This window comes from Lissotriton helveticus, chromosome 6 (genome assembly GCF_964261635.1).
Source record: "Lissotriton helveticus chromosome 6, aLisHel1.1, whole genome shotgun sequence".
Taxonomy (NCBI): Eukaryota; Metazoa; Chordata; class Amphibia; order Caudata; family Salamandridae; genus Lissotriton; species Lissotriton helveticus.
Window position 1 is genome coordinate 1,616,499,168 of NC_136067.1, and position 15,902 is coordinate 1,616,515,069.

A 15,902-nucleotide genomic window follows, 5' to 3' on the forward strand; every position below is an offset into this window, starting at 1 on the left:
GGTGTGTGGCCCGAGGCATACTGGTCTTTGTAGTTTGTGTAAATGTTAATCCCCAGTGGGTGCCGGGTTGCCATTAATGTCATTAATTGTTCCCCAAGTGGGTTTGGAGGGGAAACAAGTGCCGCCACCTCTGACACTTATATAGTCTTGCCACACGACCTTCCTTACTCCTTCGTGCTCGGTATTTACCCAACACTGGATCTGCGTGTTTAGCAGCGGGGTGCCTCCGTGACCGAGCGAGCCGCAATACATCAATTCAAAAGGTTGCCCATAAGGAGACACCACTCGCTATATGGTGTATGCAACATAGCGCTCTCAAGGAGGAGGGTGAGCATTGAAAGCTCAAAGTGTGCCTGAGTTATTGCCTATTGTGAAGAGTTGGGTGGGCTGCAGCCCTTGTGCACTATGTGTGTGAGATTTCGGATGCTACTCGGGGGCACCGATGGAGCCTCAGTGTGTAATTACTCCGGAGGGCCTTTGGGATTAATTTTGAGCTCCAGTGTATACAAGGGCATTCGCAAACCGATTATGTACATTTGAAAATTTGAAGGACGCACCTGTTGGGTCCTTTAACTGCAACGTAGCAGCTGCCAAATATGTTGTTACATGTGCGCGGTATCTGAAGGCAGCACTGTGGGCGTAACCCTGCTTTGACGTGTGTGTGGCGTTCTGAAAGCAGCTTTGTGGGTGTAATCCAGCTGCTACGTCACTGCGTTGGTTCTTCTGTCTTGCATAGTGTGGGGTGGATCTATGTAGAAGATGTATTATAGTGTTCTATAGTGGGAGTAGAAGATATATTGTGCGTGATCTAAGTTAGCAATTTATGTAGTGTGATCTTTGTGTGTGTAATCTTCCTTTACAATCTAAGGGAGTGGAATAATTTGTATATTGTGATCTTCTTTTACAATCTAAGGAGTGTAATAACTTATGTAATGTGACATTTCTTTGTAATTTAAGGATTGGTTTCATATATTTACAGGAGGTGTGGAATGTGTATTTTCTTCCACCCAGCGTCCTGTTTCTTGGGTTTCCTGAAGAAAGGAGATATGTTGGATTCTGTTATCGCTTCTCTTAATTCCTTGCTGCTTAGCTGGTGTGAATGTGATGTAATAAAATGGTCAGTAGTGCATGGTTTGTACGAGTGATCAGTTGGAATGCGTGGCGATGAGCAGCTGGATGCTGCTACCGATTAAGCTATACTTACTATCTCACTTGTTACTGAATAAACCTGCTATTATAAACTACATTACTGGCTACTGAACTGATTACCTACAAAGACCATACTTTGTTTACAAAAGTAATTATATAAAATTCACCACAGTTAAAAACAGAGTTATGGTTCTTGATCAAACGCGGCAATCTACTGAAATTCATTTGTTATCACACAACACATGGCATAAACTGTGCCAACATTGTTCTCTTTGTTTTCACTTTCCTTTGATTCTAGACTGGTTTCAAATAAGAGTTTGAGTTTTGAGCATGGGGCTTGGTGCAAGTTATGGCAACTCCTCTACTCACTTCTAAAGGTTGTATAGAGTGGGGGTTTAGTACAGGGCCTTGTGCCCTACTTTCTGGCCTCACTTAAACCTAGCTGCACAAGGTCTTCGGCTATGCATTGAAGGAGTCGAGTGCAGGGACTAGCCTACGGTCAGGCCATGCACCCTCCCCCGCGACTGCAGCCTACCTTCACAGTATCTACCTTTCGGGCATGCGCAGGAGAGTATGGCTGCAAGGCGCTGGTCTTTACTTGTGTAGACAGAAACAATGGATCCTGTGGACAATGTAATTAGAATCAATGAAAATATGCACAATGGCAATAGAGACAGGGTTACAGGGATGCCAATCAAGATTGACACTCTGCCAGTGGAGACGGACTTGTGCGGCTCTCTACAACGTACACGTAGCGGAGGCACACATTTTTTGTTACTGTAGCCTGCCTGATTGTAGCCTGGTAACAAGATACAAATATCCCTCAAGAATTGGCGTGCCTTGCTGTATTCAGAGAGAAAGCCTTATCTGTTGGATCACTGCTTTCTTTCACACATCCGACTCCATCTCAGTTGTGCCAGTGACAATCGTAGATTGATTTTTCCTTCTATGAAAACTAGAATATCGAGACCGGCTCTATCACACAGATTCTCGGTCCTTGTTGTTGTGATACACCTATCCATGTGATCCTACAGATTCTTACACATACCAGGCTGTCTGTTTCCTTCACCTCACTAGGCGCCCGGCTGGGCTCCTATAATTTCACTACCTCGAGGTGCATAACAGTCACTTTGACAGCCATTCTTCTTTCTCAGATGTCCCTACATCATTAGGTCCTGAAGAGACCCCTTATTGTTTTTGTGGGTCGAAACGCCGTTGACAAAACTTAAAGCGAACCATTCATCAGTCTCTAACATTTTCGTAGAAGGCTGTATTTATTGCATATCAATTGAATGGTAGAATTAATTACTGTTGGAAACCATTTTCTTCTATGTCACAATAAGTCACATTTTTACGTTGGTTCCACGCTCACTCAGGGCACCATGCACTTTTTGTTGAATACATACCAGATGTTTTGCATATAAAAACTGTATTGAATATCAACATTGTGTGGTATATAGTCTCTTCTTCTCGTTTGGACATCCTCGTAACCCTGTCTCTATTGCCATTGTGCATATTTTCATTGATACTAATTACATTGTCCACAGGAACCTGTCTATATAATACTTACCCTGGATCCTTGTGAGTAGGGCGTCCCTTGTGTTTCTTTACATGGTCTTTACTTGTGGTCAGATACTTGTCGAAGAGTCTGCCTTTGGTTATGTTCTAATTAGCATGACAATTGAGTCAGACGTGATTAGGGTCAAACACAATATGAATGTAGATTCCAGCACCTAACATGGCCACTTAAGCGTCTCTCAAATCTTTTGCGATTTAAGAGTAATGCACGTATTATTTTTTCCTCAAATGGGACACGAGTTTTCTATACCTCTGAGGATCACTGAGTCTCACCTCCAACTGTAAACCCCTGAACCCCTCCCCCCACCCCCAGCTTTGCACATTTTTTTCCACACCACAAAACTTGCTAATCACAGTTGACTCTAGAGTTTTAAAATGTCCGGAAAAAGATTAGCACCCTTAACCAGCCAATCACATTAAAACTTCAAAATGTGATTGACAGACATCGAGAGTCGTAGCTCTTGAGTTAAAACAGCAGATATATCCAAAGGTGCTAACCCCTTCAAACCTGCACTGCAACTTTTTTTAACTGCTAATATCTTACAAACTGCTCACCAACAAACAAAAGCACACTTTCTGAGTAAAGTTCCACTTTAATGTCAAGTTTGTTGTAACTCCGTTCAGCAGTTTGAGCAGTAGACTTGAGAAAAAGTTTCAATGGAAGCTAAAATGGGAAATCACTTCTTTTTTGACCCCCACCACACTAACTTATTTTTCCCTTGCACATATTTGCATGAAAATTGACATGCCAGACGAAAGCCGACTAGAATTTTCCAATTTTCTTTTTTTTTGTAAACAGATTTTTATTACTTTATGGTAAACCAGTCAGTAGCATCACAGAAATAGCACAGCGATTACAATCTAATTCCAGGGTGTACCCTACTCTGGTGACACAGATTAATCTCAGGCTAGTATTCCGCAGATGTATTATTCCCGCTCCTGTGGAAGGAGACGGTAATACAACAAATGTAGCCCAATTTCTACAGTCCTGTAGCGTTCTGTACCACATGTATCAGGTGGGTATCAACTCAGTAGTCTGCTCTACGACTAACTACTAATAACCCAATAAGGAAAACCCCCCCTCCTACCTCCCCCCAAACTCCCTCCCTTCCCGCCCCTAAGGCATGTCGCTTATTCACCGGCTTCTCTGCATAGTACGGATAATCAGTCCAACAGGGCACCGGGTTGGCTACTTCAGGTGATGTAAGCCCACATTTGGGCCATGCTGAACAGGAGCTCCACAGAGCAGCTCGATCCCTGGGGCATCAGTCCGGGTCGCCTAGGAAATCAAGTGCTCAATCCCCTACTACGGGGTGTGCATCATCAAGGGGTACATCACGGTCATCACTCGGCTGTTTCAAGACCTCCACTAACGCCCGCCCATGCCTGTGTCGCCTCCAATGTCTTTTCGCTCCCGGACCACTGGGCCATTTGCAGTTGGAAGATCCCCTCGCAGTCCGCCCACATTATACGGTCCCTGGTCCACCTCCTCATGCAAGGAGGATTTTTCGCCTTCCAATTGCTAGTAAGTTCCCTTTTGGCCAATACCATTTCCAGGTATATAAACTTGCTAGTGACCTTGTTCCTGGCAGCGTGAGGGAACCAGTGTAGGAGGCAACATCCTGGTGTCAGCGCTATGTCACGTTCCGTAGATTTTTCCAAATTTATTTTTTCAAATGTTCTATGCAAATCAAAAAACTTCTTTTTTTAATGGAAAGTAAATCTGAACCAAAACTACAGTGACAACACTGGGCAATACACACAAGTCCAGTAGTTAATTAAAAGACAAATAGTACTTAATCTCAACTAAGAATCAAAAAGGACAACTGTAACGGGTTCATTCAATCTGCTATGTTATTTTGAAACATAAAAGATGTACAAGCAAAAACAAACCTCAGGAAATGCAACATTTATTACAGAAATTGAAATTAAATTACCTTTATTTCGATGTTTCCTACTTTTGTGGTTGATCGGATAACTGGTCTGCCGACAAGTGCAGGGAAGATGTGCTCTGGAAAATTTGAGCCCGCATACCCGCATTTAACAAACTGAATTAAAGATAAGAAGCACAAGAAAAAAAAGAGACGTTATCAGGACAATTCCTCACAACAAATTTGAGGTAATATCAATTTACACAAAGAGGCCAAAAGGGAAAATGTGCTATCACATAGGGCTCAAAATACATAAGTCATTTTGTGATTTATTAACATAATTACAGTTTGGTGGTAGTGCAAAACCCTCAGATTATGAAAAAGGAACTAAATTCGGAAGAAAATTCATATATAAAATTATGCCGGTGGATTCTCCTCCAGATTTAGTACTTTTGCCTGAAATCAGAGGATTTTTAATTAACATTCAACTCTACATCAGACCTATAATGTTTGTTACTTCCTTACGATTCTCATTATCAGTTCCTGCCATGTTCACTGAATACCATCAGGTGGCTTTAGTGCAAACAAATGTTTGCTTCAGGCTGCTGAGGTGAAACCATCAAAAGGGTTTAAAATGTTTTAACAGAAGCAGCCTTGTTATTTTTTGTGGATGGAATTACTGTCTGCTGTATCTGGAACCAAAGTTGCTGGTGGACACTTTTTTCGTTTAAACTCTGGCCATTTTATTGAAATTTTAAGTAGGGTCAGTATGGACCGCACTTCCTCCCGGATCTTCCTTCGGCTAAAAAAGAAACATATTTATGTTTCACCTCGGACAGGCGAGGCACATGAACATAAGACACACATATTTAGTGAAAATTGAATTACAATTCTGTTATTTGGTCAACATCCCTAAGTGCCCTTCTCCCATCGAACCTGAGAATTTGCGACTTTATAATTTAGTATAATGGTTTTTCAAACAAGCAAATCTAGCCTTTCTGCTTTTTACTAAGGAAATGTAAACTGAAATCTTAATTTCCTCAACACTGATTAAAAAGGAATCTAAAGACGTTCTGGTATGATTACCTCTAATTTCCATGCTGGGTTTAGAAGCGCAATTCCCAAACTAGAACTCTGGCAATATGAATTTAATATAGTAATTGAGCCAAGTTCCAAATACAATCATTTCAGAATTAAAAACAGCCGATTTTACCTCATCTAAAACTAATTATAACAGGTACTTAGTAGGTACACATTTACAGCACAGAAAAAAACAGTATTTCAAGTTCAAAGTGAATTAAACTTTTACTGCACAATTCAATGTGGCATTCGCCCTCTACGGACCACCACTGTCATACTTAATGCTGCAAAGGTGTGAGACATCCAAAGATTAAAAGCCCAAACTTAAACAAGGCTTTTGGGACAAAAGTTATCACAAATTTTTGAAAAATGAAAAAAAACACATTGTGTGACAAAAAATAAAAAACAGACACACATTATGTATTCCATTACCTGAATTTGGAGTCTCAGTTCTGCAACGAAATATTGACAATTCAATACATCAGCCTAGTAGTAGTAGGCACATGGGTCACACACTCAACTATTTGAATGAGGTTGACCCCTACATGCATTATTCTTATTAATTAGTGTTAGTCTTGGTGACCCATAATATATTACTACTTTATCCAAAGACATTGTGATCCGCTCTTTAAATGATTATGCAGATTTTTGAGTTTTATGGCAGGTGGTGCCCTTGCCCAGCATTGAAAAATGCAAGTCATGCCCACCAGCCCAAATAACATTTATTTACCAAAAATGACCACATTACGCTTTGATTACAGAAATCAATTAGTCTACAGCAGTGTAGACAAATAGCATTGAGCAGCACGTCAGGGTTCTTGCCACAATAAATTAAATATTCTACTCAAAAGCAAATGCATTAATTTTTTATGGTGGCATATGTCAATTTCTCGCACAAATAAAGATAAAAGGGAAGTTTCAACTGTGACTGGGTCTGCAACATTGGTAATGTTAAGATAAAAAGCACTGCATGATTATTAGCGATCAATTATGATCGTGTGAGCAGGGGAAGAGAAAACATGAAGACAAGCATTGGTAAAATCTATTAGGTCTTGCTTTTATAATGCAGGTAAAAAGCTATTTGGTTTTACCTATGCTTATTTGTAAAGTATTGCTGAAAAAAACAGTTATTACTCTAAATACTGGAGTAAAAGCAAACAACATCAAGATATTTAAAAACTGTTTGAATTAACCGTTTTTTTATTTTTGTACACAACCTGCTTTATTTTCCACATATTGTTCCCTAAGGAAACTCAAAATATATATATTTTTTTTTTTAAAAGGGAGCATTAGACAAAGAAGGATGATGGCTGTGTGTTCATGAGCTATATACATATTCTAGAATGTTTATATCTCCTATGAGTGGCTCACTGGTTAGAGGCGGCAGACCCGTAAGCAGAGAACGGCCCGGGACCAGGGTTCGATTCCCGACGCGGCAGGGTCGTGGACCAGGGTCAGCGGACTCGATAATTCTCGCCTCGGTGCCTACTCTAGTCAGAAACCACACTCGGCAACTCTGGGCATCAGCTTGCCTCATCTTCACAACGGCCCCCCAGACCGCCGGGGATGCTTGGTCGCACCTTAGAGATACCCATCAGGGACCATCTCTCAGGGTGAGCCAGGACGGGTTCCCCAGCGGTCGAAGCGTGGAGATACTCCTCCGGGAGTCGATTCCTGGCGCTATATAAACCCGCAATTCAATTCAATTCATGTTCTCTCATTGTTACTGCTGAGCTGTGGCAATAAAGGAGAATTTGCATAATGTTGGCCTCCGTGACTATAATAAAATCCAGATTTTCTGCCCAGCAGGCTGTGAAAAATCTAAATTTTCAAATTTAAAGAAAAACACTTCCCTTTCCACAAGATTAAAAACTGAAAAATGCTCCAGCCAGCGGGCCCTCTGTTGTATTCCAGAGAGTACATTTATATGCATCTCGGAGAAGACACAGCTACCTCTCCATCAAAAGAAGTACATCTTGTGCCTCAGCTGAGTAACTGCAGCATCCAGCTTGTCCCCCAGCAACATAAAAGCTTTTGCATGCCAAGGCATGTGCATTCATGCAATATGTGAAACGCAGGAGGTAAAAATAAAAAATAAAAACCCATCTAGCCAGCTCATTAGTCATACCCCTGCAAAAATATGACTGTTGTACTTTTACAGACAAGCTGAGAGAGGTGGAGAGCATCGATGAAAGCACAGGGGAAGGAGAGGGGACAGTACACGATGACGATAACCTGAAAACACATGAACTCCCATTGAGAGCTGAATGTAAACCCAAACAAGCATTTACAATGCAACGGTTTCGCCTTTGCAACAGTTAGAGCTATTGGCATTGTAAATGACAAATTTGTCATTTATGTGTTGGTTATGAAAACGGATAAATAAATGGCACTGTCATTTACAATGCCAATAGCTTAATCTCTCGCAAATGCCACACACAGACCCACACCTACACACACACAGACCCACACCTACACACACACACACACAGAGCCTCCCCCACACACACAGAGCCACACACAGAGCCACACTTATGTCTACTATAGTCAACAAAAACGTGTCCCATCAAAACAAAGATAGAAGGGCTCATGTCAAAATAGAGGATGCTCTTCCAAAACAACTACTCAGTTTTACGTATTATTATTTTAAAACTTCTATCACCTAATGTACATCTCAGCAACAAAAAAAGTTCACAATTATGTACCAAATGTATATATTTGCCAAGGCTTTGCCAAGGCTAGACCCAATTGCTTTGCCAATACTGCTTTTATTAACATTTCAAGACACGGACATGGAGTAAAGTCCAACAGCAGAGTTTACACCTAAAAGAATCCGCTTAAATATTCCAACTTCCACAGAAGCCTGTGGTGACGTACTATTATTAGGAGGTTTACAAGTTTGCGTTTATTGAATGAGACAGAACAACGTCCCACAAAAGCCGGATATGCCAGTCAGTGTAAAAAGTGTAACCTGTCTGCTTCAAAAGAGACCAAACTTCTGTGAATTTAATCTGGTAATATTGTCGACAAAAGTACTGTAAAACGTGGAGATTTTAATAAACGATAAATACACAGCATCGTGGAACAGGCTGCTGAAAGTGTAGCGTGCACATTGTATGCCTGCAGCTCGATGGTGGACCTAGCTAAATGCAGAAACACATGGGGAAATGCCCACTGTCCACGTCCATCGTTTGAGGTGACCTGCACTGTCGCCGCTGCCCCCCCCCCCCCATAGGGTGGCGGCGTCACAGATCTGTGCTGTGTGCTGAGCCGTGCAACCACCTGTAGCTGCCAACTCTCCGAGTGCCAGCAGGAAGCACGCGCTCCAGGCCCGACGAGAAGTGTGTGATTCACGGGGCCAAGGCCCCCTGGGCTGGTTTATCTAGGCTGTGGGGTTGTCTTGTGCCACTTCACACCCAATCAATACACAAACTGTCCATGTCCAATTAAGGCAGCAACAGCTGCACGCACTACAATGCCCCCGTTTCCACAGCGCACCTTTTCTTTTTAAAACATTTTCTGAATTTTTTTTAAGTGCTGGTCTAGGGGATGGACTGTGCAAATAGCGGCAGAAGCTTGCTGTTAAAAATCTCTAACAACGTGACTTTTCCGGCCAAACACACAGGTCGACACTGTAATATTATGTAAACAGCACAAAGCCGCACAGAGTAGCCCACCAGAGGAGAACTTCCCCAAATTGAATATTTTCATAAATATAAAAATGATAAAGGACCCTGATTTGTTCATTTATTCAGAGTCCACAACCAAAGCATTAATGCTTCTAATTGTTTTTTATGAATATACATTATGAGTTTAGCGGGATCTCGCCTGTTTGAAATTAAACTATTTAAAAAAACTCTTCGACCATTATACAAGTTCAAGATCGGCAGGTGACTCGGGATACTCAACTCGCTCGGTTTAAAAATGGACACGCTCATGTATCCAAATGTATTATGGTTTATTTTTAAGTGCTTTTATTTATTTAATCACAGCCGAGGTGGTCCTCGTGGCAATGTTGTCACACACGCAAAAGTCATCACCTTTCTGCGCAAAATCTCTAGGGTGTTTTTAAAGATGGCAATGTTTGGCAAGTGAATGTCTGAAATTCGACAGTTACCGTACATAAAAAAAACAAACGCGAGTCAGTCAGTGTTCTAGACACAGTTCGGCGCTACATTCACCAACAACAAGTTGTACCATCATTCTTGTTTTAAGTGTTTTTTTTGTTTTCATTTGTCGAGGTAGCGCGTGTTCCACCTTTGCACTGTCCCAAACGTAAACAAAATGCCTTTTTCATGCATCAGACGACATGAAAACACATAACAAGACAACGGGTGCGTCAGTCCACGGCCCTGTTAATTGGGAGCAGAGGAAAATGAAAAACAAGTCAGGTCCCGGGCCGGCCAGTCAATCACAGCGCGGCCCGTGGAATGACGTCACGGGGGTGTCCCGGGCCGGCAGCCAATGACAGCGCGACAAAGGGGCGGGACTTAAAAAAAGTCCCAGAAACGCCCCCGAATCGCGTTTTCACGAGAAAGCGTGATTGACAGCCTCTGTCTCCCAATGGCTAGCCTCCATTTATGGAGCTAGCCAATGGGAGACAGAGGCGGAACTAAAGTCCATATGTAGGATCATGAGGTTTCGCCGTGGGCGGAGCAACTGCTACGCAGTTGCAACGCCCAGGGCGAAACCTAAAAAGTAGTTGCCTGAATTGGAGCAGTGGAAAGATCCAAGTAATCCTATCAAAAAGAATAATAAATATGCTAGGCTTCAGGGGAGAAAGATATACACAAGAAGAGGGAGGAAACGCATTGAATAAAAAGTTAGCAAATGAGAATGACAAGAAGGCCAAACAATGGGAAGCAATAGGCTGGCTGTAAACGCACTGTAATTTCTTTGGTATGGTCCACAACAGGCTTTCACCCACAGACAGTTAAAAACTGTCTGGTAGATGAGACCTACATATTCCTTATTAGGTGGGGAATTAAGTGAAGTGGGTGCTCTCTATGGTACCTATTTATTTCCAAGAGGCATTTTACAATGTGACACCTAGCATGTCACACCTCTAATGGGTTAGAAATGTATCTAAGCCAGCTCTACAGTAACTAGAGTGTGATAGGGACACACCTTAGTAGTATTGAGATAAACATCCCTCAGTCACGGTCTAATACAGCAAAATGGCTGCACTTCCAGGATATGAACACCGCAACGACTGGATAGAGCGCACATCAGTTTATTCTATCAAAATACCTTTGAGGGAGGAGGTGCATTGACAGAGTTCTCCGAAACAGAAATGGATAGTGTAGTCAGCAGAGGAGAAGAGTTTGGAGAGGAAGAAGAGACGAGAGGGGAGGCGTCAATGGAGTAGTGGAGATTAAAGAAGGAAGGAGAGACACGAGCAAGGGTGGGGGGGTCAGCAGAGGAATGGAAGCTGCAGAGGAAAATGAATTCGGAGCAGGAGGTGTAATCAGAGGTTTGAGAGGAAGACAAGATGAGTGAAAGAAAGCAGAATAGAAGGGGGAGTCAGGAAGGTGAAAAAGAGAGGGAGCAGTCAGCAGAGGAACGCAGATTGGAAAAAAGATAAGATGACAGCAGCAGTCAAGAGGGAAGATTGGAGAGAAACTAGAATGAAAACGTAGTAGTCAGTTGGGCAACAGAGGTTGGAGAGGAAGGTAAGACGAGAGAGAACCAGTGCAGGCCACTTCATGCGATGAAACCCAAGGGCGCCCAAGAGATAGGCCCGAGTCCCTGGGCAGAACAACCCCAGATTAGGGTTGAGGTCTAAGGCTAGTATTGGGACAGTGGTCAGGTACAGCCCAATAAAAAATAATACCGGTTTTCACATCACAGGGGGAAGAGGGGAGCAAAAGAGAAAAGGGGAGCACTGAGCAATGATAAAAATGCAGAACTGAGAAGTTCACTGCCTGGGGTTCGCCCCCCCCCCCTTTCCCCACCCCCTTCATTTGCTATGGGGTAAGCAAAGGCCTGTCTACAATCTAACTTGGTGGCACTGCTTGAAAGCTTTGGTTCTGTACCTCACTGGTAAATGAACTAATCAGGAAAAGCCTATGTAAACTGCATATTGGACTGATACATGCCTTAATAATTATGTTTTAGTGGAGAGGTGTGGCTCACTGGTTAGAGTCGGCAGACCTGGAAGCAGAGAACGGCCTGGGACCAGGGTTCAATTCCCGACGCGGCAGGGTCGTGGACCAGGGTCAGCGGACTCGACAATTCTCGCCTCGGTGCCTACTCTAACCAGGGATCACACTCGGCAACTCTGGGCATTAAGCTTGCCTCATCTCTACAACGGCCCCCCACAGACGCCGGGGATGCCTGGTTTCACCTTGGAGATACCCAGAAGGGACCATCTCACAGGGAAAGCCAGGACGGGTTCCCCAGCGGTCTTCAGCGCCGGGACGCTCACGGGCAGCTGTGCGCTTTACAAGTCCAACACATTTACATTTACATTCACATCCAGCGTTCCTGGGAAGTACTATAAAAAAGCAGAGCATGCCAGAGTTTAAGCTGTGTTGCAGTCTAGCAGAAAATAAAAATCCTTCATTCTGCTAAATAAAAGGTCTTCTCTCCAAAAATTTTAGACTTGTGTCTGACACTTTGGTCTTAAATTACATACTGATAATACAAAAAGGGAGTAATTATTTCAGATATATTGTTACAATATTGCCTCCATAGTGAGACAGGCGTTTTAATGGACCACTGGTTAAGATGAAAGTGAGGGGTATCGGGTGGCACTTCTCACACAGAGAAATTCATCATAGAAATCAAGAGACAACATCCCTCAATGTCAACAGAAAGAATATGAAATTGCATTTTGGACAATGTAAACCAGAGGCATAGGTTAACATATCAACACTGCATTTTAAAATTGCCCCTTTGGCCCATTAAATGGGAAGAGAAGTCATATTCTGGTATCTGTACTTTAGATGGACTTGCCCTGCATGGCAAGTGAGCTCCAAGATTTACAACAGAAACGGGTTCCACAATACACATTTTTTGCAGTTGTCCAATTTAAATGGTGTCTTGCTGAAACCATGGGATCATGGGACAAAGAGGTGTTTGTAGGTATGGCTAATGTGTACGGTTCTGGACTGGAGAAAAGGATACAAAACGAATGGAACTTGTCTGCTAAGCCTAGACCTCATGTGAAATCACGTGTCTGAATAACTATGACCTTTGTATTTGTACACATCTACACGTACTTCTGTAACTGGCCCGTTTCAGTATATTACCCTGCCCTATGCAAACATCTCCCACCTCTTCCATTCACACCCAAGCCAAGTCTGCACTATGTAAATAATCTCGTTAAATCAAAAAAGAAAGGCTGGTACCAGGTTGGAAGGTCGGGAAGTGAAGTTTCAATGAGTTGGTATTTCAAGTGTACAATCATTAATATTTCAGGTATACAATAAGATGACTGGATGTCAAACTAGCCTGGCAATTTCCAAGATTTAACACTCACATAAAGAGTTACCACTTTCTCAAATAGGGTGAATTCAACTCCTCTGCTCTGTCATGCCCGAGGACGATACTCTCTACAACTTACGGCTCTATACCGATCATTCAAAAAGAGATTTGCAAATCTAATTTTACATTTGTGAACCCAAGTTTCTGGAGCACAGTTATTCAGATCTTGGTAAACTGATTGAGGAGTAAAAAGATAATAGTGTATTTGGCAATGTTTGTCTCAAGTAGGGGAAAAACACTGGACAGATCAACACTGAATTTAGCATTTAGAGAAAGCTTAGTTCTAAAGAGTGTTGGTTTGGTGGTAACTTTAGTAGCCTTAAAGAAGGACTCGCAAACAGCTACGTTCTCAAACGTAACACATAGAAACATACAAAATTGGTCATACATAAAAACTAAATGTCCTGGAATTACTTCACTTCAACCCCCACATGCATCAACCTATTTAGGAAGTGCAAACGGTGCGAATCGGTAAATTCGGCCGTTTGCACTTCCTAAATACGTTTTTGGGATGCATTAAACAATTCGCTATTTTTTGCATTTCTTAAAAATGCAAATGCAATTAAGGAATCGCATTTGTGCGATTCCTTAAATGCAATGCATCAATTTGTAAAAAATAGCGAATTTTGAAATTGGAAGTGCAAATTAACACGAGGTTGACCCTCGTGTTAATTTGCGAAAAATGTTTAAAAAAGCAAAAAAATGCATTTTTTAAACTTGCATGTTACAGACACACATGTCCTTAGGACATGTGTGTGTGAAACATGCACTTGAAAATACATTACAGGGGTGCAGCGGGGGGTCCTTTGGACCCCCCTCTGCACCCTTGCAATGCATCAACAAATTGCGAGTGCAAAAAAAAAAAATGCAAAACGGCATTGATTCCTATGGGCCTCTAGGCCCATAGGAATCAATGTAATGCCATTCCTTAATTGCGATTCGCAATTAAGGAATCGCAATTTCCGAAAAATTAAGAAATCCTAAAAACTTTTAGGATTTCTTGATGCATAGGATTTTGCATTTCCTAAATAGCGATTCCTTAATTTTCGCTATTTAAGAAATGCAAAATCCTACATTGATGCATGTGGGGGAAAGTCCACTAATTCTTCATATTCCACTGACAACCTCATTCCTGATAAAAAAAATTGTGCAAACGATGAGGACAAACTAATTCCAATAATCGTCAACACATACAAAGATCCCACTGTCACTATAATCTGGTCAGGTCATGACCGAATAAACCTAACCTTTAGTCGAACGACATCCAGAATCCATCTGAATTACTTCTAATATGACTTCTGCCTCAAGCACAGCACAGCCAACCCCCAAAAGTCTGGAACAACTCCTGTGAAAAAATGGACATGGTGTTTGTCTCTTACTGTAGCTCGATGCGAGGGCAGCATTTGAAACAATTGACTACAAGACATTTCTTCTCCCTGCCTAAATGGGGAACAGAAGACAAATACTGAACTGGTTCACGTACTCTGTACTGTTTATATCACAAATTGTTTACCTGGACACACTTACATCTTACACTAAAATATGGTGCATCACAAGGATTCATCCTTTCTCTATATTTAATCTTTACAATGTTAGGTTAAAAATGTCTTGGCCAACTATTTCTTATAGGTATTTCCCCCACAGTGGTAGTAGCCTCGGCAAAATCGATTGTCTTTTCATAGCGCAGAAGATTACCAGGATACTTCATATTTGCAAAGTGATGAAATCTGTATCATCTGAAGTATTTTTTTTTTTCCAATTGCAGAAAAGCAGTTAAATGACTAATATGAATACACCTCGACAAGGGGAACTTTTTACTAGCCAGCCTACATTAGTCTGCCTTAGACCCTCTCCAGTACATTTTACGTTCTGCAACTCCTCAAAGTATTATAGAAATAGATTTGCATCACTCCCCATTCTGAATGACCTCAACTTACTAACCCTAGGAGTCAGAACTTAACTGAGAATATAAGGCATTATGCTCTGTATGTAAAACTTCTCGCCTATCCTTAGAAAAAAAAAATCTGTACTTAAGAAAGAAGCAAAAGGAAAATCTCTTGAAAACGTTGGAACTGCAGATGGGAATCAATGACTCAGTCCAGTCTTTGCTACCCCACTACTCCCAGCAATCAAAACTGGCTATTTCGCTCTCGATTCCTTCAGGACTGCCTCAAGGAATCCCTTGATAAAGAGTACTTTCCCCAACAATATTTAACATGTACTTGGAGCCTGCATGCTACCTCCAGAGACAATCCAATATCTTCTTCCCCTTATACACCGAGGATACATAGCTGTATCTGAAAGGTTTATTCTCCAGATGATATTGCAGATATCCTAAAAATCCTCAAAGCCTGGTTGTCTCTGCAACACTTGAAGGTCAAGCCAGAGCTTCTCCTCCTCTTTCACCAAAGTGATACATTCTTAGGGGCACATGCATCAACCTATTTAGGAAGTGCAAACGGTGCGAATCGGTAAATTCGGCCGTTTGCACTTCCTAAATACGTTTTTGGGATGCATCAAACACTTTTTCAATATTCGCATTTTTTTGCATTTCTTAAAAATGCGAATGCATTTAAGGAATCGCATTTGTGCGATTCCTTAAATGCAATGCATCAATTTTAAAAAAATTGGAAGTGCAAATTAACAGTTGACCCTCGTGTTAATTTGCGAAAATCTTTCAAACTGCAAAAAAATGCATTTTTTACACTGTCATGTTACAGACACACGTCCTTAGGA

The 15,902-nt window shown here is 41.8% G+C and overlaps 1 protein-coding gene across 2 annotated transcripts in view; it reads right to left on the minus strand.

Annotated features, from left to right (window-relative positions):
• ACTR2 (actin related protein 2) overlaps positions 1 to 15,902 on the minus strand; it is a 237,087-nt gene that overhangs the window by 194,700 nt on the left and 26,485 nt on the right. Inside the window, exons 1-2 of one of the 2 annotated variants that reach the window (XM_078649410.1) lie at positions 14,414 to 14,506; positions 4,665 to 4,775 (exon numbers count right to left, since the gene is read on the minus strand). Coding sequence is in view for 1 of the 2 variants with exons in the window: in XM_078649409.1 (XP_078505535.1) it covers positions 4,665 to 4,775 (111 nt within the window). In the remaining variant the exon portion in view is untranslated. Of the gene's footprint in view, positions 1 to 4,664; positions 4,776 to 14,413; positions 14,507 to 15,902 lie in introns of those variants that run through there. The other variant, XM_078649409.1, reaches the window with a different exon arrangement.